The 25,638-nt window shown below is 40.1% G+C and overlaps 2 protein-coding genes across 5 annotated transcripts in view; one reads left to right on the top strand and one right to left on the bottom strand.

The window, feature by feature from the left end:
- Positions 1-9,838, top strand: part of col16a1 (collagen, type XVI, alpha 1) — an 88,634-nt gene extending 78,796 nt beyond the window's left edge. For all 4 annotated transcript variants that reach the window (XM_032535244.1, XM_032535245.1, XM_032535241.1 and 1 more), the window contains 5 exons: positions 6,059-6,253; positions 6,470-6,533; positions 6,722-6,898; positions 7,013-7,090; positions 8,264-9,838. In XM_032535244.1, coding sequence (XP_032391135.1) covers positions 6,059-6,253; positions 6,470-6,533; positions 6,722-6,898; positions 7,013-7,090; positions 8,264-8,457 — 708 coding nt within the window. In that variant the 3' untranslated portion in view covers positions 8,458-9,838. The remainder of the gene's footprint in view (positions 1-6,058; positions 6,254-6,469; positions 6,534-6,721; positions 6,899-7,012; positions 7,091-8,263) is intronic.
- Positions 9,839-11,281: 1,443 nt separating this feature from the next.
- Positions 11,282-25,638, bottom strand: part of col9a2 (procollagen, type IX, alpha 2) — a 17,019-nt gene continuing 2,662 nt past the window's right edge. Inside the window, exons 4-32 of the mRNA XM_032535230.1 lie at positions 25,488-25,550; positions 23,693-23,746; positions 23,338-23,373; positions 21,711-21,734; positions 21,540-21,593; positions 21,357-21,410; positions 20,069-20,119; positions 19,922-19,978; positions 19,759-19,812; positions 18,260-18,313; positions 18,045-18,098; positions 17,515-17,568; positions 17,344-17,397; positions 17,143-17,196; positions 16,991-17,044; positions 16,848-16,901; positions 15,965-16,009; positions 15,793-15,846; positions 15,637-15,690; positions 15,503-15,556; positions 15,347-15,418; positions 14,926-14,961; positions 14,734-14,778; positions 14,283-14,315; positions 14,041-14,187; positions 13,873-13,927; positions 13,532-13,720; positions 12,939-13,016; positions 11,282-12,586 (exon numbers count right to left, since the gene is read on the bottom strand). Of these exons, the coding sequence (XP_032391121.1) occupies positions 12,381-12,586; positions 12,939-13,016; positions 13,532-13,720; positions 13,873-13,927; positions 14,041-14,187; positions 14,283-14,315; positions 14,734-14,778; positions 14,926-14,961; positions 15,347-15,418; positions 15,503-15,556; positions 15,637-15,690; positions 15,793-15,846; positions 15,965-16,009; positions 16,848-16,901; positions 16,991-17,044; positions 17,143-17,196; positions 17,344-17,397; positions 17,515-17,568; positions 18,045-18,098; positions 18,260-18,313; positions 19,759-19,812; positions 19,922-19,978; positions 20,069-20,119; positions 21,357-21,410; positions 21,540-21,593; positions 21,711-21,734; positions 23,338-23,373; positions 23,693-23,746; positions 25,488-25,550 (1,893 nt within the window). The 3' untranslated portion in view covers positions 11,282-12,380. The remainder of the gene's footprint in view (positions 12,587-12,938; positions 13,017-13,531; positions 13,721-13,872; positions 13,928-14,040; positions 14,188-14,282; positions 14,316-14,733; positions 14,779-14,925; positions 14,962-15,346; positions 15,419-15,502; positions 15,557-15,636; positions 15,691-15,792; positions 15,847-15,964; positions 16,010-16,847; positions 16,902-16,990; positions 17,045-17,142; positions 17,197-17,343; positions 17,398-17,514; positions 17,569-18,044; positions 18,099-18,259; positions 18,314-19,758; positions 19,813-19,921; positions 19,979-20,068; positions 20,120-21,356; positions 21,411-21,539; positions 21,594-21,710; positions 21,735-23,337; positions 23,374-23,692; positions 23,747-25,487; positions 25,551-25,638) is intronic.

The raw sequence follows: 25,638 nt of genomic DNA, 5'->3' as shown, positions 1-25,638 counted from the left end.
CCAAACCATCATGGCCCTGTGTGAAAAAGTGATTTCACCCTTGTTAAAACATCTATAACTTGTGGTTGTCCCCATCTGAGTTCATTTCTCTAGCCACACCCAGGCCTGATTATTGCCACACCTGTTCACAATCAAGGCATCACTTAATAGGAGCTGCTTGACACACGTAAGGTCCACCAGAAGATCCTTAAAAGCTACACATCATGCCGAGACCCAAGAAATTCAGGAACAAATGAGAAAGAAAGTAATTGAGATCTATCAGTCTGGAAAGGGTTATAAAGCCTTTCCAAAGCTTTGGGAATCCACAAACCACAGTGAGAGCCATTATCCACAAATGGCGAAGACATGGAACAGTGGTGAACCTTCCCGGAGTGGCCGGCTGCCCAAAATTACCCCAAGAGTGCAGCGACGACTCATCCTAGAGGTCACAAAAGACCCCACACAACGTCCAAAGAACTGCAGGCCTCACTGCCTCAGTTAGGTCAGCGTTCATGCCTCCACCATCAGGAAAAGACTGGGCAAAAATGGCCTGCATGGCAGTTCCAAGGAGAACCACTGCTGAGCAAAAAGAATATCAAAGCTCGTCTCATTTCTCCACAACACATCTTGATGATCCCCAGACTTTTGGGACAACATTCTGTGGACCGATGAGACAAAAGTGGAACTCTTTGGAGGTGTGTGTCCAATATATCTGGCGTAGAAGGAACACTGCATTTCATAAAAGCCATTATACCAACAGTAAAATATGGTGGTGGTAGTGTGATGGTCTGGGGCTGTTTTGCTGCTTCAGGACCTGGAAACTTGCCGTGATAAAAGGAACTATGAATTCTGCTGTCTACCAAGAGATCCTGAAGGAGATGTCGACCATCTGCAGCAGGACAATGTCCTAAACACACCAGCAGTCCACCACCGAATGGCTGAAGGAAAAACAAAATGAGACTTTGAGTGGCCTACCAAAGTCCTGACCTGAATCCATTGAGATGTTGTGGTATACCTTAAAAAGGCCGTTCATGCTTGAAAACCCTCTAATGTAACTGATTAGGACAATCTGCACAGATGAGTGGGCCAAAATTCCTCCAGACGCTGTAAAGCCTCATTGCACGTATCGCAAACGCTTGGTTGCAGTTGTTGCTGCTAAGGTGCCCAACCAGTTATTAGGTTTAGGGGGCAATCACTTTTTCACACAGGGCCATGATGGTTTGGATTTTTTTTTCATCTTTTAATAATAACACCTTCATTTACAAATTGCATTTTGTATTTACTTGTGTTGTCCTTGACTTTGTTTAAATTGGTTTGATGTTCCGAAACACTTAGTGTGACAAACATGCAAAGGAACAGGAAATGAGGAAGGGGGCAAACACTTTTTCACACCACTGTATACTATGTTAAACAAGTGATTAAAAAGTCATAGTATAGTATGACATTTTTTCATCACTTTTTTTAAATACTATACTATGACATTTTTATCATTTCTTTTCGAGATACTATACTAAGGCTTTTTCACATTTTTCCACATACCATACTATGACTTTTCAATCATTTTTTTCCACATACAATCAATCTTTTGAAATAGTATGCTATGACTTTTTTTCCACATACAATACTATAGCTTTTTTTGACATACTACACTATGACTTTTTTTGACATACTATACTATGACTTTTTATCACTTTTTTGACATAGTATACTATGTCTTTTTTCTTTATTATTTTCAACATACTATACCATAGCTTTTTTTGACATACTACACTAAAAGTATTTTCAACATACTATATTATGGCTTTTTTTGACATACTATACTATGAGTTTTTTCAACATACTAAACTATGGCTTTTTTGACATACTATACTATGACTTTTTTCCACATACTATACTATGACAATTTTATAATGTTTTTTGTACATATAACGCTATGGCTTTTTTTGCCATACTATGACTTTGTTCACTTTTTCATTTCTTTCCACATACATTCAATCTCTTGACATAGTATATTATGAGTTTTTTCACATACTATACTATGGCTTTTTTATCAATTTTTTTAGACATACAAGACTATGGCTTTTTTCATACTATACTATGACTTTTTTTCACTTTTTTCACATACTATACACTGACTTTAAGTCCACATACTATACTATGATCTTTTTCAACTTTTTGCAACGTACTATGCTATGGCTTTTTTCGACATACTACTAGGATTTATTTCACGTTTTTTCACATGTTATACACTGGCTTTTTTCACTTTTCTTCTTCACTTTTCTACTATCACTTTTTCATCATTGTTTTTTACATTGTATAATGTGGTTTTTTTACATACAATACTATGACTTTTGTGCTTTTTTCCACATACTTTACAATGACCTTCTTTCACTTTTTTGACATACTATACTGTGACTTCTTAATGTTTTTGACATAGTATACTATGACTTTTTTCATCACTTCTTTTGACATACTATACTATAGCTTTTTTCTAAATACTTTTTTGAACATACTATATGATGGCTTTTTTTCAACATATTATCCTATACATTTTTTTGGCATACTATCCTATGGCTTTTTTTTACATTTTTCCACATATTATACTATGACTTTGTAATCACTTTTTTTTTAACATTGTATACTATGACTTTTTTCATAACCTTTTTTCAACATACTATACTACGGCTTTTTTTGACATTGTATACTATGACTTTTTTCCACATACTATACTATGTTTTTTTTTTCATTTTTTCCACATACAATCAATCTTTGGATTTGATTGTATGCTTTGACTTTTTCCGACATACTATATTATGGCTTTTTTCGACATACAAGACTTTGGCTTTTTTTGAAATACTATACTATGACATTTTTATCATTTGTTTTTTTACATACAATACTATTGCTTTTTTTACATACTATACTATGACTTTTTTCACTTTTTTTCCACATACTATACTAAGAGATTTTTTCAACATACTATACTATGTTTTTTTTTTTTTTTTTCTGCATACTACACTATGACTATTTCTAATTTCTTTCATCTTGCAATACTACAGCTCTGACATTTTTCCACATGTATTTCTCTGTGACTTATGGCTGTGAGGTAAAATGGGAGACTCATGACCACTAGGTGGGTTATCACTTTTTTCTAAATGCGTTTCTCTGTTACCTATTTTTTTCATCCATTTTTTTCGCCAAACTATACTGTGACATTTTTATCATTATTTTTGACATTTTCAACATGTTATACTATGACTTTATTCACTTTTTTCAACATACATATGGGCTTTTTCTACTTTTTTTGACGTACTACACTATGGCATTTTTCAACATACTAAACTAGGGCTTTTTTCGACATGCGATACTATGGCTTTTTTCACTTTTTTTGACATACTGTATGACTTTTTAGTCACTTTTTGACATAGTATACTATGACTTTTTTCACGTTTTTCAACATACTATACAATGGCTTTTTTCATTTTTTTTCCATCTAATATACTACGTCAAATAAGTGATTAAAAAGTCATAGTATAGTATGACATTTTTCATCACTTTTTTCAACATACTATACTTGTTTTGACATAATATTCCATGACATTTTTATAATTTGTTTTCCACATACAATAATATGGTTTTTTTCTACATGATACACTATGATTTTTTTTGCTTTTTCCACATACTATTTTTTTTTCCACTTTTTTTCGACATGCTAAACTGTGACTTTGTAATCATTTTTTTGACATAGTATACAATGCCTTTTTTCATCACTTATGTTGACATACCATACTATGGCTTTCTTTGACATACTATAGTATGGCTTTTACTCAACATGTCAAAAAAGTGATTAAAAAGTCATTGTAAAGTATGACTTTTTTCATCACTTTTTCCCACATACTATACAATGACTTTATTTCTACATACTATACTATGGTCTTTTTCCAATTTTTTTGACCTACTATACTATGACTTTTTCACTTTTTTCACATACTATACTATGACTTTTTCATCACTTTTTTCAGCATGGAATACTTAGTCTTTTTTAACTTTTTTTGACACGCTATACTATAACTCTTTTATAATTTCTTTCGACATGCCATATGCTAGCTATGACGTTTTTCCACCTGCATTTATCTGTGACCTATGGCTGTGAGGTAAATTGGTAGACTCATGACAACTAAGTTGGTTGTTCAATCACTGGCTTTTTCATCCCTTTTTTTCGACATACTACACAATGACTTTTTTCACTTTTTTCACACACTATACTGTGGCTTTTTCTCTTTTTTCTACATACTTTACTATGACATTGTCATCCCTTTTTTCGACATACAATACTATGTCTTTTTGAACTTTTTTGACATGCTATATCCTTTTTTAGAATTTCTTTCAACATACAATACTATATTTATTACATTTTTTCCATATGTATTCCTCTGTGACCTATGGCTGTAAGGTGAAATGGTAGCCTCATGACTAAGAGGTTGGTTGTTCAAACCCAGACATTTTTTTCTTTTATTTCGACATAATGTACTATGACTTTTTCACGTCTTTTTAAATCCTATACTATGGCTTTTTTTTCTTTTTTGACATACTACACTATGACTTTTTCATCACTTTTTTTTCGATATACCATACTATAAATTTTTTCACTTTTTCCACATATTATACTATGACTTTATTTTGACATACTATACTATGGGCTTTTTCTACTTTTTTCAACATACTATACTATGACTTTTTCATCACTTTTTTAACATACTGTACTATGATGTTTTTCTGCTTTTTTGACATACTAGGGCTTCTTTATCACTTTTCATCATGCTATGAGGTTTTTTCACTTTCACTATGGCATTTTTCATCACTTTTCTTCATACTATACAGTGAGTTTTTTACTTTTTTGACATACAATTTTATGGCTTATTTTAACACTTTTTTCGAAATACAATGATTTTTTTTTATCACTTTGGCTTTTGCCCTTTCAACATGCATTACTTTGACTTTTTCCCAATATGTACCATACTATAACCTTTTAAACTAAAAACTATGATTTATTTTTACCATGCTATACCATGACTCTTTATGACTTTTTTCTGACATACTTTTTGATGAATTTTCTTGAGATTCTATATTATAGCTTAAAGCTTTTTTTTAACATACCATCCTATGAATAATTTGAGATACTATACTATACCGTTGTCAAAAAGCTAATTATTTTTTTTTCTTGACGTGTCACTATACTCTGACTCTTTTTAACATCCTGTTATGTGTGTGATGAGAGCGGAGTGAGGACCCAGTAGCAGAGAAGGCAGCAGGCAGGAGAGAGATTCACAAGGCTTTATTTAACAAAAAACAAAGTCCACAAAAATACAGGATCCAGCAAAAGCCGCACAGTCTCAAAAGCCAAAAATAGTCCCAAAACGGTCCAGTGGGGAACGCAAAACAAAAACAGGGAACAACGGCAGGGAAAAAGGTACGGGAACAACACGTAGAAAACTCCTGACAGAATGATGAACAGCCCGGCACAAAGGAACACAAACAATCTGACAAAAAACAAAGGGAACACAGAGGTTAAATACAAGAGGTAACAAGGTAACGAGGTACAGGTGATACGTCACATTAGGGCGGGGCAGGACAATCAGACAGACAAGAAGTAAAACTAGAGACAAGACGAGAAAGAGACCAACCTTCAAAATAGAACAGGAAACCAAACACACACTCACAGGGGAACACAAGACAGAGACTACCACACAAGACCAGGGAGGAAACTAAGACACAAGCACGAGGAGACGAGACAGGACCGAAAAAACCCAGGGAGAAAAAGAAACCAAAGCAACCACCCAAACCATAACAACGTGGCTTTTTTTACTACATACTATACTATGACTTGTGGTCTTTCATGACATTGTCAATGTTACACTATACTTTGACTTTCATATTACATTCTATCTGTTGTTTTTATGACATTCTATACTATGACTATGCTTTGACATTATTAATGACATTTCGTATGGCATTCTATACTACGCAACTGGCATTTTCATTAACCTAAGACCTGTGTGCATGTGTGTCTGTCTCCCAGGGCGAACCAGGAGCTGCGGGCCAGAAGGGTCCCCCAGGGGAGAGAGGAAGACCAGGGCCCCCCGGCGGTGGAGGTTACCACTCCAAAGACGCACAGCCTATGATCGGCCCGGTCGGACCAAGAGGAGAGAGGGGAAGCCCAGGCTTGGAAGGCTCACCCGGTCTCCCTGGAACTCCAGGGTTGCCAGGAAATGATGTGCGAAACAGTTTCATTACACTTAATTATTGATTTATTTACTAAAACCTTTTATTACATCCAAATCATGCAATAACAAACTTAGAAGACACAGTGCAGTGGCTGGAGGCCCTGACAAGCTCCCTCTGCACTTTTTAATAATGAATGTTTTAATTATGTTCCTTGATTAATGTTGGCCCTTTTGTTTTTTCTCTTCATTTCTCTACTCTTAAACAGGCTGTAGTCAATTATGATGAAGTCAAGAACTTCATCCGCCAGCAGGTCATCAAGATCTTTGATGGTGAGCACATGTGCATTGCATTCTGTGAATGTTTACTGTGTATAATGCTGCAGTTTTTAGTCTAGAGCAAAATCTTTTCTTCAGATGCATATCTTTCTTTCAAAGAATTATTCCATTTCTCCTCCGGGACACCTCTGTTATTGCCACGGTGAATTCATTGTTTGTCCTTGCACATTTCCCCTCCCCAGAGAGAATGGCCTACTACATGTCTCGCATGCAGATGCCAGTGGAGATGGTGGCGTCACCAGGTCGGCCTGGGCCGCCTGGCAAAGACGGAACTCCAGGTAGTCCCGGGAACCCAGGTGCCCCTGGAAACCCGGGACAGATGGGCAGGCAAGGCCGACCAGGAGTCACAGGGCCCCCTGGTGAGCCATCAGTTACACCAGTAATCTTTTATGCACCGTGACAAGTGTCATCATTAGCTAACTGCAAACGGTTTATCTGTCATGTTGTCCAAATATGTGCGTCTCTTTCTGTAGGACCACGAGGACCAAATGGAGAAAAAGGAGATAAGGGTGTTGGAGAGATGGGAGATGTAGGACCTCCAGGAGCACCAGGTAACATATCCCCACTTGTCCATGGATCAGTGAGTAAAGAGGTGGCAGCCATATTGTGTGTCAGCCTTACGTACCCCTCATGTTGTCCTTGGGTCATATTTGACCCATTTTCAGTTAGGTTTTTTTTTTTTTGTCACAAAAAATGGGCCGTCAAAATAAGCTTGTGGACAAAAAAAACTCAAAAAAACTTTGTGAACAAACAACAAAAAGCACCCACAACATTGAAAAAGTGACAAAAATGTCAGAAAAAGCAATAATAATGTTGAAGAAAAAAGTGACCAAAACATTTTCTTTTCACGGTTGACGGGAAGACAACACAAGGGTTAACCCTACAGCTAACAGTTAGCAACGTTTAGCACATTTCACCATGCGTATTGACAAAAAAAGTTTCTGCATTTTAGACATTCAAATTATTATTTTAGTTACAGTAAATCCCTTCTAATGTCACATTTTGTCCAGTGACGTTGGAACGTTGTGTAAAACCTAAACAGAATACAATGATTTGCAAATCCTTTTCAACTTATATTCAATTGAATATAGCACAAAGACAAGATATTTAATGTTCAACCTGATAAATGATTTTTTGCTTTGAATTGTATGCCTGCATGTTCCTAAAAAAAGAAAAGAAAAGCTGGGTCAAGTTTATCACATTACATCACCTTTTCTTTTAACAACACTGCGAACTGAGCTGAACTCTGAACACTTATACTGATGCTAAACCCTTAGCATTGCTGTCATCACAGAAATGATGCTAATTACTAAGTTTGCATTTATTGTTGGTAAGTAAATTACCAGCATGATGAAAGTAAAAAATGACTAAAACGACAGACTTATTCATACCACCCAAAACAACATCTGACATTCCTTAACCTTAATCATCTTGGAGTTCAGATAGCTTTGGCTAATTCAGCGAATTAGCATCTGCAGCCAATTTACAGTTCATTTATTTTGGGCTGAAGAAGCAACCTTGCTCACATCAAATAATCAAAATAGGATTTTAATGATGTTAATGATCTGACTGAAGCTTTAAAGGGACAGTGTGTTTTACCCCAACATGTCGAACTATTCCTTTTACTCTTTTGTTTTCTCTTTTTGAATATATCCTCTTTACAGCCAAGTAGCAGGGCAGTTGTAGTGCCACAATCATTCCATTTATTTCCCTTCTTTTTACAGGTGTCCCAGGCCCCCCAGGCTATAGTAAGATGGGACCCCCAGGTCCTGTTGGGCAGCAGGGTGTTCCTGGGATCCCAGGCTCGCCTGGGCAGCCTGGTGCAAAGGGACACGATGGCCGGTGTAATCCTGGAGATTGTATGAGCCATCAAGTAGAGTACAGCCCAAAGGGCCCACCTATCAAAGGCCCCTGGTAAAGGGCTAGAACTGATGGAGTAGAGGGTCACGGGGGAACCAAAGCAAAGACACTACGGAGAAGACAGGAAGCCAAAGTGATCCAAAGTTATTAAATCTGACCACACGAGGAAACCAAGGAGCTCCTTTATTGTTGAATTGCTTAGATTTATCCACACAGATTGCTACTGTGGTTCTGAGCAAAAATCCACAATTTGTTTCTAAGGGCCCCAATGGAAATGAGGCCTGCCGGGGCACACCAGCAGCACATTTTTATTGCATCATTCTTTTCCCTGTGAATGCCAATTCATTGCTATATTACTGCCTTTTTATTTTAGTCTTGCCTCTTTATTCACACTGTGTTCCACTCCTTTTTGTACATTTCAAACAAGCCAGGGGAGGTGACAAAATCCACCATTTGGATTTTCTTCTCCTTGATTAATTCTGAACCTCTGTTTTTTTTCTTTCTTTTTTTTCCACATCTGTTGAAAGAGAATGCCCACAGTTATTGTAGCACTTTGCTTGCACCTCTCATATCTTTGTTCCCTTCTCACAAAATCCCATTCAGAGTGCATCCCATGCATTTCTAATATGTCTCAGCGTTTGCGGTGTGAAATACATTTGAATTTGACTTGTAAGAGAATATCCCTAGAAATGTAGGCCTAGTTCAGTTCTGGAGAAAACATGTCAAAAACCTGCATTCCTACCCTTTTTGATGGATTGACTATTTTGTATATATTTATATTTATATATTGGCTTTTCATACTTTTTCAAGGGATTTGATACAAGGCACACACGTAGCCGGCCACACATTTTTTTTTTTTTTTTTCAAGCTCAGCAACAACAACAAAAAAACGAGCAACAAAAAAGCCAAAGGAATATTCTTCTATGATCCATAAGCTTTCAAATTGAAATAATGTTTTCAGAAGAAGACATTATTTATAATAGAAAATTGTGTTTACACAAGAACGCACATTGGCTTTTTTTAATTATGTTGTTCAAGTTGATTTTGTGTCATTTCAAGTCCAGTTCGTTTTGGTAATGCAGCCATTTTGAAGCATCTCATCTCATTTTGGATTCCAAAGTAGCTGTAATAACCATCTGGCTGCTACAACAGGCCCTTGTTTATGGAAATATGAGCAATAATTAAACCCATTTACCACCGGTACTGTAATGCATCACACTGAGCACAGCCACCTAGCCCTCACGATCACAAGGAAATAATCTTCAAGACATCGCAGATGGTTTTTGTAGTGTTACATGTCACTGTATTTTGTTTCTGTTGTCGTTTTAAAATAATTTTTAAACTAGACGTTCAAACTATGAGCCATGGTCAGACTTTTGTTTCTCACTAACTAACCCATGGGAAATGTTTAAACTGAATTAAATTGCTTTTAAAAGATACTGTATGGCGTTATCATTCTCAACCTCTGTTGTCAATCAATGAATGGTTTTCAAGACAATGGGTCTCTGGGCACTGACATGGACCCAGACTGAAGATGAAGTTGAAATTGTATTTTTAGTTCGGTTTGGTGTCTCTTTGGAGTTGTTTGGCATCTTTTTGCCTCTCTCAGTAGTTGTTTGGCATTTCTTTAATTTTCTTAATGGTCGATTTGCAGCTCTCTCAGTAGTGGTTGTGTGTGTCTTTGTAGGGGTTTGTCGGAAACTCAGTCATTTCAGTGGCCCCACAAGGGTCAGGGGTCCCGATATGAAAATGTGAGAGCTCGTAGAATACGACGTGAGAACTTGCAGAACAAAAAATCTTGTTTGTGGACGGTCCGTCTGCGGCTGCAGGACCTGGAGCTCACCGCCACTGTTTCAGTTTTGACTGTTTAAAAGTGTTTAGATGATTAAAAGGTATTTATTTAGAAGCAGGCTGGCTGGTTATTTGGCTAACGCTAGCATGCTATTCCACCAAGCTTCCATGCTACATAAAAAAGCCAGACAGAGGTGTCGCTCATCTGACGGTAAAAACCCTGCTTTGCGTCCTGTTGGCGCAGCGCTCCCCAGCCACAGAGTCCACAGGTACAAATGAGTTTCGCACCAAATGTATCGCCAAAAGTGTTGCGTAAAGTCGAGGCACGCAGGTTTACCACTCCGTGATGCAAGAGAGCACACGGGAAGTTGCAGTGACAGACTTTGGAGGGTTGTAGTTACTGAGTTGTGGTTGTGATGGAAAATTAACCCAAGTAAAAAAAAATAAAAATAAAAAAAAAGTATACTGATAAATGTGGAATTACAAGTTTTTAGCGGCCATTTTGTTCATGTAAATATCAATCAACACATTTGCGAACATCTTTTCTGGGAGTTCACATTCAGAATACAGGTGTGTGAACATTTTCTACAAGTGCAAAATTTCAATTTAAAAGTTCAGATTTTCTACTTGTACTTGTTTTTTTTTTCTTTGTGTGCCTTCTAATTCATATCAAGTGTGTGAATATGTTTTACAATTGCAAATTTTAACATACAAGATCAGATGTTTCGATCTCCAAGTGCTCATCGCATTCGACAAGCTCTCCCAATTTGCACCACATTTACCTTCATATCCCCAGCTCAAATTTAGTGATGTACGTTTCTTCCCTGTCGTTGTCATCCAACCCATCACGTGCACATGTGAATATAATTCTCTATTGTCTAGTACAGCATGGAAGTGTGGTGGGAACTTGTGGCGGAGTGAAATATTAACAAAAGCTGAGCATCTGCAGCTTTGGAAACATGGGAGTTTATTTACATACATGACTTGATACTGTTGAAGATTTGGAATAGGATAAATGAGAAGAAAAGGAGCTCAAACAGACAAACTATTGGGACATGTTTCCATTCCCAACATGATACAGAAGAGCATTCGATTTTATAAAAGGTTCCTCTTTATTGGTTTGGGTTGACCTGAACAGCCAGAAAAAAACCCTCTTTACAGAAGAGTATATAAAGAACAATAAATAGCTTGTTGATGAAAATAAATCAGTCATTAAATAGCTGGCACCCTGTGGAAGGTTGACAGTGGCATAGGGAGCACATTCGGGCTGATTTGTCTTCAGAAAAAGTCGTTATTTCTGTTGGTGCATATCGTAACCCATTCCTTTTTCTCTACATAATAATCAACACACATTTACAAAGATTTACAGCACTGCATTGTGGGAGATGGGAGTGCCCATTGGGATATGCTGTTGCCAGGCAACAAGAGGACGAGATCAAGCTAGTCGTTAGTTTCTAAAATGAGGCTTGGGAAGAAAGCGGGGGATAGGGAGGGGAGTGGGGGCAATGTACTGTACACATGAGGTAAATCAGGGATTTCACCAAAGCTTACAGATGAATTTACTACATTTTACAATACAGTACAGTTTATTGTTTAGCATTTATTGGTCCTTTTTGTACACTTAAGGCATCAGCTGCGATGTCAAAAGAGAACTTAAACTTCGCAACACGTCTTCAAAAAATATCACATGTGTAAAACCGTTTAAAGTGACCAAGGTGTAACAGAACAGCACCTTTCAGCACGCTTGGTTTCCAGCTCGTCTCACCTCATGGGTGCTGTGGTGGGGATGGGAAACAGGGAGATGCCATCTGAAACTGTTCCTCTTTCACTGCAGGAACAGGGCTGGGGTATTTAGATGGGGCTGATACTGGCATCATCCAAAACACTAAAGAATTCAGAAGGATGTGGGTGGCTGTGAGCTGCTGTTGTCATGGTGATGCAGAGGATTAAGATCAGAGTACGTCCCAGCAGTCAAAACTTCAGGTTGTCAGTTTGAGTAGGGGGGGCGCTATACATCCAGTCACTATTATTGTCCCCAAGCCCTCGTTCTCAATGTTGTCCTACAGAGAAGCGTGTTTTCTTTCTCTCTCTCTCTCTCTCTCTCTCTCTCTCTCTCCCTGTCTCTCTCTCTCTCGCTCTCTCTCTCTCTCTCTCTCGTGGGTTGTGAGCTGCTGACGGGGAGGCAGGTCTCTAAACATTGGGTCCTTTGATTGTCCCCGCCTCCTGTAGCCTCGGGGAGGTGTACGCCGACGCAGCCAGACACATCGCCGCCTCGCAAAAGCCTGGGAGACCTACCGGTCCCGCCTTACCGGGACGACCGGACTCTCCGGCTGATCCCTGAGGTCCTCTCTCGCCGTGCCTACCGTCCCGAGCCACACCGTCAACACCAGGGGGACCTGCGGAGGGTAAGGGTTTAAGAAGGGATGACAACTGAATCCCAGGGTCAGGATGACTCATTCCACTAAAGTTAATGTTGAGAAAATCTCTCTTAACCTCACTCTGGAGTGGTGGGAGTGTGTTTTCTACTGTTTGAATTAGTGTGTACTGTTGCCATCCTATTACATCCTCATTCAGGAGCATCTGTTAAATGACTGGAGTTAATGATGCTCTTCCAATGCCTCTGAAAAGCCTCTGCTGTCGTTCTTCAGTTTCTTATTGCACCCTTACTCTTCTGAACTTTTGGTCAGCATTACATCTCGTGTGTGTGCATGAACCTGTTTTTCAGTTTGGAGGGGCTCCAGCTCTTACCTTGTATTCCTGGGGGTCCTGGTGGTCCTTGGTGAGGTTTACCAGGATCTCCTCTATCTCCCTTTGCCCCTCTCTTTCCTATGGAAGGTAAAAATGAATGGGCTCAGATGTAAACTACTTTCAACCGTGTGATAGGGCTCTACCATATAAGGAAAACATGCAATATGCAATAACGTTGTTGAATACTGTGCTAAGGATATTACTTGGGATACATAAACAGATATTAAAGTGTAGTCAGTTCTGTATTTCTGCTGCTCTTAGTATTCTGCTAAAATACAACAACACATTGTTTGTTGAATTTAAAACAAATGAAAGGATTCTATTTTAACATTGTCTTATTATCAAATTGAACATTAAATTGTATGTAAAATGCACCACAAAACAAAGAATGAAAGTTACATTTTAAAGTGCAGAGTTACTACTGATATTGTCTTTCAACTAACACCAAAAATGTCTTTTGCGATATGTCGCAGACTTCTGCAATGTGTTTATTGCCCATGTTGATATTGCGATGATGCTAAAAAAAATCTATGTATTGTGCAGCCCTATTGTGTAGTCATCATGTGTACATATAGTGATGCTCAACTGTCTACCTTTAAGTCCTGTGTTTCCAATCTGTCCATGTCCTCCAATGATGCCAGGAATGCCACGAGCTCCAGGTAAGCCATGTGGCCCCTGAGGACCAGGTGACCCAGGGGGGCCAGGGGGCCCGGGAGGTCCCATCACACCGGCTCCACCGAGCACAGCCCTCTTGGCGCTCACCGCCACCGCAGCTAGCTTCTCTGCAACAGAACAGCAGCATCATACTTTCTGATTAAAGTAGCTTTGATGATGGGCGACTGATTGCTCAGGAGATGAAAGGATCTTTGGGAAATTAGCTAATCTAATCTCCCCTGTGGACATCAAAGGGGAATCTAAGAGTCTAGGCGCTCACCCTGCAACATCTTCAACACCACTTCAATGATGTGCTGGTCAGATGCATCGCGCCCCTGGAGAGAAGAAGAGGAGACTGAGCATCGGAAAAGAGACGGCAATTGGTGCACCAATCAATATCAGTCCGGTTTTTTCCCCCCCATTGCATCGTAGAGTGAGCTGGACTTACTAGTGATCCCTGAATGCCTGGCATGCCTGGTACTCCTCGCTCTCCATTGAGTCCCCTAGGACCGGGCAGTCCTGGGGGTCCCATGTCTCCAGGTTTACCAGAGTCTCCAGTAGGTCCATTGTGTCCTGGATCACCCCTAATTCCTTGCTGCGAAGAGACGAGCATTACGGAAGAATGGATTTACGGCGGGGGGAAAAAAATGCAAAAAAATGAAATTTGATTTGCACACAGCCCAACCTCACCTGTCCTTTGGGCCCGGGTTCACCAGACAAACCCTGTCACAGCAAACATGAGAGACTTCGTCATTTCCACGTCCATCACTGCCATCTATCATTTCCACCTCAGAGAGGCTCATTGAGCAACAACTTAAAAGATGAATATTGTAAATGATGTCTAAGAATGCTGCTTCAAAGAGCCAACGTGCATCATTGCTTCACTGTCATTTGCCATCTGGACTATTATGGGGATTTGTATGCACATTCAAAAACTGACTTCCTCTTCGTCTTAACTTCTGTATGGCAACAACCTTTTTTACTATCCATCACTTTGCTTTGATGCCGTTGGAGCCGAATGTTTAAAACCTTCTTATCTAAAGTCGGCAAGTTGTAGTATTTCGTAGATTCAGAGACTGTTGTGGTTCTTTATAATAAAAGGTTTTGAGACAGCTTTAGGTTATTCAGTAATGATTCTTACCTTTTCACCTTTCTCGCCAGCCAATCCCTCAACCCCGGGGTCACCCTAAAAGCGACAGAGAGAAAATGATGAGGGGGGAGGGGAGAGAGAGAGAGAGAGAGAGATGGATGACTGTAGGAAACACTTGTCAGAGTTGGATCTGAAATACAACAACACGTTTTCTGATAATCCGGTTTATAAACAGCTACTCACATCGTCTCCCTTTGACCCGACTTTTCCTTGGAAGCCCTGGAAAGAAGGATGGTTTTGAGTACATGTAAATGTGGTTAAATCTAGATATTATCCTCACACACACACAAAAATAATAATACTAAGAACTAAATATTGATTCATGCCAGTGACACCACAGATCACAAACTAAGAATGATGTTGTCTCATCTCTAAAACATGGAAGATGAGGATGCTCAGATTATCATTTATATTGCTTGTTTATATTGCTTGCCTCACTCGGTGATTTACTGTGGATCGGTGTGACTTTCATTCATAGGTAAACACTGCCCCCAATGGATTATTCTGGGTAACTCAATCATTATGAAGTGGTATTGAATGTAGTCAGTGATGGACATGTTTTCCAAAGCAATATATGTACGTGTTCATGCACGCATGCACAGACCTTGTCTCCTTTGGTTCCACTGAGACCCTGGGCCCCTGGAACACCGATTGGTCCTCTCTCTCCTTTGTTTCCCTGGTAAGAGACAGGAGAATGTAAAAAAGGAAAGTATAGCTGCAGATGAACTCAAACTTAAAGAAATGCAAATGAGCAACTTACAGCCTTGCCAATTATTCCCTGTGGCCCAACTTCTCCCCGCTGGCCCCTGTCACCCTGCAGAAATCAGGTAAGATGAGTATGCCTTCCAAGTTGCAGTATTTAGTCGCTTTAATGTGATAATTCTGGATTTGTACCTTGGGTCCAGGGACTCCTTCCATACCAGCCAGACCAGGAAGACCAGGCTCCCCCTAGGAGAATGTAGTTAAAGTACAATTACTCGTCCTCCTGCGCGGTATAACAGTATACTTCTGATACCTGATACAAATCCTAATTTTGTGTGTATGTGTTACCAGAGGTCCGGGGGCACCAGACATGCCAATGTGACCCCTAGGTCCAGGCTCGCCCTAACAAGAGAAGACAGATGAAAAGGTGTATATTTGCAAAATAAGAAAAATTTGAAAATTCTTTAAAATAAAAAAAACAATTAAAGGTCAATAAAACATATCATATGAAAAGGCTTACCTTGGCTCCAGGTCCACCTTTGGACCCTGGGCTGCCAGGCAATCCCTGCAGACAGAATTAACAAAACTGAAAATTGCTGAAAACAACTGTGGTGTACAGTTTGTTTGAAATACAGACAATAAACCTCAAAATGCCACTGGTACTGAATGTGGATATCAGTATGTGGGTGTTGGTGATGCTTAGGTAATAATGCTGATGCCTGATATATTAACAATAAAATTTAGTCTGAGCTGCAGTGTCGGCTACTGTTATATACCTTGCAGCAGGTTTTCTTGCAGTGTTTCTGTGTGTGTGTGTGTGTCACAGTAGGGCATAAAGCAGGGTAAGTTATACTGGTTGAGTCTGCAGCAGTGTTTGTGTCACTGCAATGACCACACAGCAAAGTAAGCATCTCATGCTCCATTACCCTTTAGTCAGAATGACACACGCGCGGGGGGCGCACACATGCCCGCGCGCACACACACACTCACACACACACACACACACACACACACACACACACACACACACACACACACACACACACACACACACACACACACACACACACACAGGACTGATTGTGATAAATCACTCGCGGTGGGAGGGAGAATGCTATTTCAAGGTGGTTTAAATTCTAAAACATTATGGGTCACAGGGTCATTGATACCTGGATGTGTGCCCAGAAAACAAAACATACCAAAATGTACAGGCTGTTTCACGCTGGTTTCCCCTGTCTGTGTTCTGCCTTTGTTGAATGGAGCAGGAGAACAGATTGACCCCATACGTGGTCTGAGTGACAATAAGTCGTTACAGACAGCCTTATTTGCATGTTCCCGAAGTGGCATTGCTGAACAATCCTCAGATAGACACATCCCCCCCACTACACTGAAGGATCACTCACCGCTGTTCCCTGAGGACCAGGCGGACCAGGCCTCCCATCCTGGCCAGGGCTGCCCTGTAGGAAAAGAGAGCAGAAGAAGATTAAATTGCCATCTTTTACTGCGATTGACGGTACTCATCATTATCGCAGCTGGCATCCCTTACCTTGATTCCAGGAATGCCAGGTGTGCCATCTTTTCCATCAATACCCGGCAGACCCTGAAAAAGCAGGCAGATGAATCAGACGAGTTGATTTGGTACACTCTCTAAACACCGCTGCAACTGTGTAGTGCACAAACAAAAGTGCATTCACTCACATTCTCTCCCTTTTTGCCAACTGCACCCTGTGGGCCCTGGATACCTTGGCTGCCCTGCAGAAGATAATCAAACCAGCCGCGTCAGTGTATTCCCAATGCACATCAGGATCAATGCCCCCATTCAAGTTCTGAGAAATTTAAAAAAAAAAAATCTTGCTTTGACAATAAACTTCAAGGGAGAACACCAGGAGAGTCACCTACTTTGTCTCCCTTGTCTCCTGCCTCTCCGGGTGGTCCCTTAGGTCCCTCCTCACCCTGCAAACAACAGAGAGTGACTTAAGAGTAGCTCAGGTGTACTGTGAATTCCTGTTTTAAAATGAGTATTCACGTCTGTGTGTGTGTGTGTGTGCGCGCGTGTATGTCTGCTCTTACAGGAGGTCCAGGAATTCCTACAGGTCCGTTGATGCCCTTGTAACCACGAGGCCCCTACGGGAAAACAAAATGGCCATCAATCACGTCAGATCAGGGAGGATGCTAAGTCACGGTAGCCTACTATTCATCGTGATAAAGGGGTAATTAGCACTTAACTCACTTCACTAATAGGTGCTACACAGAGCCAGCCACTCTTGCTTTGGCACTAAGCCGGGCCGCTAACTTGGCTAACACGGCTAATGTTAACAGTAAGACGGATGGCTACAGCGGATCATTAACTACAGATGAGGCACCATGGACCTAGACAACCCCAACTCATTAGAGGAGGGGAGAGATTTGTGTTAGCATCATTTCCATATGTCCCCATTGCTGGTAATGGATGATGTTTGCATAGTGGGAGCAGGTCTGGCTGTGCCTCCTTGGTGCTCATCTAAAAGGAATGAGAACAGCCTTGTACCCAAAAAAAGAAAGAGGACAAAAAAGTAAGATGTGACTGTGAAAAAAAAGGAGAAAGAAATGGTGGTACTCACTGCTTCCGCTTTAGGACCCATCATTCCTGGATAACCCCTCAGACCCATTGGACCCTTAGAAGGAAGCAGGAAAACAGAGGGGTGAGACAGAGACCAGGACCAGACAACTACTACTATTTTCTGTTAAATCAAGATAATACCATTAGAAAAAAACAACATTAGCCTATGTTTTTAACTTTGTCAAGAGACTACAACGAGTGGAATTCTCAGCATACCGGAGGTCCTGGGATGCCCTGTTCCCCAGAGATGCCCACTTCTCCCTTGGGACCCTAGTGGAGTAAAAAGGAAAAACCACAGGCTGATTAGTTATTTTTCTGTGTTGCACTCTTGATTTTGGCTATATGTTCACAGAGTTTGACCCAAGAAACTCCAGAAAATCCAGATCTCTCATGTGTGTTTCTTAATTAGGGAGCTAGAAACTGGTGGTGATTAGCTTAGATTAGCATCAATAACGGAAACAAGGGGTAACAGCTAACTGGCCAAAGTAAGAAAAACAAAACAAAACATACGCCTACCAAGACCTCTAAAGCTCACTAATTAACACTTAAAAATGACAAGTTGTGGTTTTTATGGATGGTACGTGCTGCAAATGTTTCTTGGCCAGGCCAGAGTGACTTCCTGAAGACGTGTTGTCACTGTGAGCTAGCCAAACAACTAGCTAAGACTCCAGGAAGAAATAGTAAAACAGAAAGTAGAATAGAAATAGGTACAGCAACAACTTGTGGGTTTTACATTTCTGTTTGTGTACATGTTAGTGAGCTTTAGGGGGGAAATTGTTGAACCCCTGCTCCCTGTCTTCAAGCTAAGCTAAGCTAAGGTAAGCCTGGCTTCAGCTAATGTAAAGACAAGCGAGTACTATCAATATTCTCATTTAACTCTTAGCAAGAAAGTGAACTTAACTGATTTAAAAAATTATGTTTTTAGCTAAACTCATTGGTGTTCCAACATTAGCATGCCATGTCTGTCCAGTACCATACCAGTAAAATAAATCAAAAACAAAGCGCGGGTGATTAGCCAGTTAGCATGTTCTAGTTTTATTTCCCAGCAGTCTGAAGATAAATGTGTCTTGCTCATCAATCTACGGTCTCTGGCACTACATTGTTATCAGTAATTTAGAAATTAGTAATTTAGCGGAGAAAACTTTTTTTTTTTTTTTTTACCGTGTAGTGTTTTAGCTCAACAGCTAGTGGGGATGTAAACAGCTAGAACTGGCTGTCTTTAAGAAAAAGAAAAGAGAGAGTAGCAACGCAGTGCAACCTTAAGTCAAGGCAAGTCTTCTAAAGTACTGGTCTGACTTGGAGGAGCGCTAACATGGTGCGTCGAGTGTTTTGAGTGTCTCGGGCTCCTTGTGTGGGAAGATCAGAGGCTAATTCCTGGGGCCTGGCTATTCGCTCCCTTGGAGCTGACTTTATGCTCATTAGCTGTGCTTAGTACAGCGAGGTGAGAGGGCTGCGTGAACCCTGACTCTCTCTCATCCTCCCTTCATGTACCTGGCTCTTCACCACCCCTTTCATCTGGCTCTCTGCATGACGACTGCAGGGCCAAGGCCAGGCCTGACTAATCACAGCCAGATTAGAGCCAGTCATGTGCCTCTGGGTGGTTCATTAGAACTAATCCTCACTTCTGCTGATCCTGAATGCTGGTTGAGTGTGCAGCATGTATGGGTGTTTGATTTCATGTGTGTATCTGTTCTAGCAGAGATTGTGCAACTTACCAATTTTCCTATGCTACCAGGCTCTCCGAGAACCCCAGCACGTCCTTTGTGTCCCTAGAGGGCAACAATCAGTCAGTCAGTAGAGTGTCACAATTTTGTAACCCAACATAATCATTGATGCTGAAAAAAAACTATGCTTATTACTTGAAAACAAACTAATCACCTTGACTCCCTGCAGTCCCTGGGGGCCTTTTTGTCCTGCTGGACAGTTAAGAGGACACTGTTGTCGAGAAAAGGAAACAGATGAATTATGAGAAGTAAAGTTGTGTCAAAATATATTTGTAAGGAAGGGTATGTTGCTAGATCTTACCTGGAAGTCGGCACTTCCCTCTTCTCCACCGATGAACTTCCCTGGAGGACCCTAGATGCACAGACAGATAACAGAGAGGTAGATGGAGGAAAAAAGTCACCTGGTCACAGTTGCCTCTACTCCCATGAGCTGAGCCAGCTCTCTCTCTCTCTCTCTCTCTCTCTCTTAGTCCATCTAATTCCATCTTTTCTTCTCTTGATTTATAGAATGAGTTAGGAAGTAAAGTATCTGTACTGGTGCTGCTGATGTCTTCCTGCTACAGTCAGATGACACAGCCCACTGATCTAATGGGGGTTTATTTACCCAAGGACAGCAGTAAAGTTAAACAAATACACTCTCCTGGGCTGGGAAGATTTCTCTGAATGGAGACACACCCGATCCTTAGAACCACTCAGAGACGCCCACAGAAGACTAAATACACCGTTGGAAAATAGACTTGAAAGTGTACCGCTCAAAACTGTTTATTGTGTCTCACCTATGGTTGTCTGTTGGGACCTGAACAAGCAGCAGTGAGCTCTGGCTTTGCTAGGTGCTTTGTTGTCATACAGTGGCATGTTCGTTGCTGCTGGTTTTACAGAACACAGCAGAGTACAATTCAACATAGGGTTAGTAGATGCCATGTCTTTGCTTTACTTTTCCACTAATATAAGTTACCTGCAATTAGATTGATGTAACCATGTGCTTGACTGAGCCCAATGAGCTTCGAGCTCTCTCACTCTTTTCACAGCTGATGTCACCAATCTCACAGAAAAAAAAACTCTTGAAGTGATGAAGATATGAAGTGAATAGGTAGAATGTTCCACACGGCAAAAAAGAACCCCCAAAAATAACGTATCATTATCAAAAAGGTTTATGTTATTTATGTAAACAATAAATAAAAAAAGACTATAGCTAATATATGGTTTTCAGATTTGATTAACTCTCAAATATTAATAGTGTTTTAATATTGCTATTGTTGCTGATGGTAACTCCTACCCTACTTTTTCTACCCCAGCCGACTGTGTTGAGTTTCAAAACATGAACAGTGAGCTGGGAGGAAATAGAGGGGTGTGATGGCACTATTTGCAGCTAAGACAACTAGGGCGCATGGACAGTAATTTTAATGTACCCAGAAAAGGTCGTGAGCTCGGACATACAGAGGGTGGATAAAATAACAACATGAAACTCAATAGACCTCCAACCTCTTGATCTCGGGTTTGCCAAAGGCATTTCCCCACCAACATCATATTTTTTCCATTTGTTTCAGAGAAGTGACAGATGGATAAGATATTTCCTTGTGGACACTTACTGGCTTGCCAGGAGGTCCGGGAAGTCCTGGGGGTCCAGATGGTCCCATGATACCCTAAACACAGCAGAGGGAAAGAAGCTGTGAATAAGCATGTAAGAATTCTGGTTGCTTATATATGTAACATGTGTATGAGATCTTTTAAAATCCTGAAAGCAGTATAACAAACTAAAGCTGGTGTCCTACCTTTGGTCCATTTGGTCCAATTTCACCTGGAAGACCAACTGGCCCTGCAGCGCCCTAGACAGAGAGACACAGAGAGCAAGAAGGAACAATGCACACACGTCACAGCAAACCCTTCAAAACAAACGTGATGAAGGCATAACTGTGCTACTGTGTACCGTACAAGCTACTCACAGCCAGTCCTGGAAGGCCGGCTCCCTGCGTGGACATAAGGGACAAAGGGTTAGACTACTGTGAAACAAGTGGAACCAATCCGTCAACAAATCAATTACCATTTGTGAAAGCCAATTGATAATGGCAGCGGTAATTCAGTAATGCTTGTGTACAGTGTCAGAGGGCAGTGTAAACAGTGCTCAAGAAGAACAAAGATGCAGAACACTATCGGTATGTGTTTGCTGTGTCTTTTGCTAGGAAGTAATTATAAACAAAGTGATTAAGTAAGTTAGCCGTCTTGGAGAAAGAACAGCCCGCAGGGCAGAGTCTCCGGTCTGTTCAGCGTGATGCAGCTGGCTGAACAAGCACAGCCCCCAGACAGCACAGCCTGTTAATGCTAAACAAAGGATTCAACTAAAAGCGTTGCATTCATGCATGACATAGGATGACTCTGGAATGTTGTTTGACTATATTTTTATGTTGTCTGATAGATGGACACTGAGCACCACCTAGTGGTATTGGACTGTGTTGCAGATGGTGTGCTGGTACCTTGATTAGTCTGCATTTACTGGAGTTGATAAAGTCAGGAGTCACATTTGATGATATAATTGATAGCAGCGTTATTCCATATTAAGGACTGTCCCCTGTCAGCTGTAGAAGGCATATGCCACATCTGGGTACATCAAACCCAAAAGGGGGCACAGCTGGTCAGGCATTCAGGCATGAACAAAAAGGGACTCGGGATGTTGCCTTAGAAGACCAGCTGGGTGACAATATGTTTGTTTGGAAACTGACAAGGCTTTAAAGAGTACCTAATTCAGCCTGTCATAACTCATAACTTCATAAACATCATGACAGCCCTATGAGATACAATGTAATCATAGTGTACCTACCCATACAGTACAATTTTGAGGTATTTGTACTTTACTTAAGTATTTCCATTTTATGCCAATTCTCCTCATTTCAGATGGAAATATTGCACTTTTTACTCCATAGATTTATCTTTACAAACAAGCCTATAAAACACTATTCAATACAGATTAAACATTTGATTCCCAACCTTTTTGGCATGTAACCTCTTACAAAAATCAGTATCTTGTTGGAGCTGCTTGTCATGTTTTAGATGTCTAAAAAACTTCAAGTCTTAACTTCTCAAATGATTTTTTTGTAGATAAATGTTAAATGTTCAGGGCCACAAAAAGGCAAAATGATCCATATTTCCCAGAAAAGCAAAGATTGGTACAACGTTGTATTGCAGAATGTTGTTTTCTGTGACCAGGTTGGGAACCACTGTATATAAACTAGTTAAAACTAGCTTCACCTCAACCATCTTCAACAGTAAAAGTGCTACTCATGCATTGATGCATCAGTAATATTTTAATAATGTGACAAACTTACTTTACATTACTAACATATCACTCAAATACTACTTTTACTTTTGACATTTGACAATGCTTCTGTGCTTTTAGTCGAGCTTGAATGTAGACCTTGTATTTGTTCTGGAGTATTTTTAATTAAGTACAGAATCTGAGTAATTCTCATACCACACACTGTATAACATTTGAATTAAAAAACATATTCAAAAATTCACTCATCGTACCTACTTTAATGTACCAAAAAGGGGAGAGACAATAAATAGTTTACTTACAGGAGGTCCAGGTTCGCCACTTGGTCCAGGTTGACCCTGCAAAAAACAGCAATTTAACTATAGTGATGATATGCTAGGACCTTTCACAAATAAATGAGAATTATATATAGAATTAATGTAGTACTTTTGAAATAAATACGTGCCTATTTATCCTGTAAGCTTAAGATTTAGTGCTATGACAAGATGACCCTCTTTTTTATTATAAAACTGACCCTCTTGAAATATGAACATTTTATTCAAGCAACGCCACCACATGGTGATACATATTGATGTCTGAGATAAGATGTCCACAGAATAGCATTATAATGGTGCATCTGTTCTAATCATCCTTTCAGGTGGAGGTTTATACACTTGCCTTAGGCCCAGGGCGTCCAATAGGACCTCGATCCCCCTTTGCTCCAATCAAACCCTGGAGACAGACACAAAGAGATGATATGCTAGACACGCATAAAGAGGTCAAAATAGCAAAGGAAATTGAAAAAAAACTATCAAGTTGCCAGTGTGCTTTCAACAGGCTACAGGGGACTTGAACTCACCTTAGAATAAGGCTAATCGCACATTTGATCGAAGCTGACACTGTTCTTGTATGTAATTAGGAAACAAACTTGAGATTTAGATTCCAGGGGGGATTACTGGCTAAATCTCTGAGGAATGCATATATGTGTGTGTGTGTGTGTGTGTGTGTGTGTGCTTCTGTTAGCATGTGACCAAGAGGCATTGATACACCGATTCACCTCAAACCAAGACTGATGCAGCGACTCAAGCTTCGCCACAATTAAAGTAATATGAGGTAAATCAATACGTGCCCCAAAGCTATAAAATCATGTTAAACTCCAACGCCTCACTAACCTGTGATTGCTAGAGATTTAATAATAATCAGCGTGTAATCAGAAAGGGATTTGGGTGGGGTTCGACATTAAGTATATCAACCTCATGTAGAATTCCTCATAATTTGTCCACAAAGTAATTTATACAGTCCTGCACAGACATAAGCTTTAATTACTAAATCCCCGTGTTGACGATAAACCAACAGTTGAGAGAAAATTAGGACCCAGACACAAAGGGAACTTCTGAATGATTTAATGTGAAAATAACTCAGCAAATGTACAGTGGCTCAATTACCTGATTTTCATTATACATATTCACTTGGAAAAAAGGAACAGTGAAAGTCAATGCTTTAAATGTTGCATTAAAGCTAAAATGTAGCTTAAAGACATACAGTTTGGATGACTTTTTTAGCGATCTCCTTTTTTCTGCCCACTTTATGGAGACTTAAAAAGGTACCCTGTTACGTCTTTCAGTTTGGCTTACATTCAGCATTTCTCATCATCGATAGCCAATTGTATCCATCTTTAAGGTGTAATATTTACTCATTTTCTACCTTATAAAACATCCGCCGAGCCAGACACTGTCTAGGATGCTGTTGAAGCCTTCACAAAAACGGAGAAAGCGCACCTTGAATTTCGATTGTCTTGAGATACTTTAATGCTTCAAAGTCCTAAATGTGCAATGGTTGAAACCACAGCCAGTGAGCTCACATGTAAACCTGTTCCATAGCTGATGAAGACTATGTGACACTATTGAAAGCTCAGGAACAAGTTAGTACTCTTCGTATTCTGTCGAATCTGCAAAGTGGTCTAAAACGTAAAACAAATCCAGTCAGCCCAAATGTATATCACATGACTCCACACTCATGCTGCATATGTGGGTCGTCATGCATGTGCTGATGCTGATGGTGATACATAGAGAACCGCTCATCATTATCTTTTAACATTGTTCTGCATCCTGGTTATTTTTGTTTGTCATTTTATTCACAATAACCTACACTTCTCATGTTTTAAGTATTCTATTTTTTCATACAGATTCTATTCACACTCTAAAATTGGTGGCTACTTTAGATACCTTTTTTATTATAAAAAAAGGCATTTTCACAAGTTCTGTTTGCTTTTCCTGTGGGAATTCTTTTCTTTTCCTTATTAGGCTGATTTCACAGTAAGCCTCTCAGAATGTTTCTTTTGTAGGTAAACAGTGTTTGTTATTTTCAAAGCCAGTCTACTCTTTCTCTCTCTCTCTCTCTCTCTCTCTCTCTCTCTCTCTCTCTTTCTCTCTCAAAAAAAACACCAAATACCGACATTTGTCAGTTTACTCACATCAATGCCATTCTCTCCTGGAGCTCCATCGGGACCTGGCTCTCCCGGCTCCCCCTTTAGTCCCTACAATAAAAAAAAACACACTGACCTGTGAAATTGTCGCTGTCAGGGACACACACACGGACACACACACACACACACACACACACAC

This window comes from Etheostoma spectabile, chromosome 14 (assembly GCF_008692095.1).
Source record: "Etheostoma spectabile isolate EspeVRDwgs_2016 chromosome 14, UIUC_Espe_1.0, whole genome shotgun sequence".
In the NCBI taxonomy this organism is placed as follows: domain Eukaryota; kingdom Metazoa; phylum Chordata; class Actinopteri; order Perciformes; family Percidae; genus Etheostoma; species Etheostoma spectabile.
Note: the sequence above shows the minus strand (reverse complement) of the source record. Positions and strands in the feature narration are given on the sequence as shown.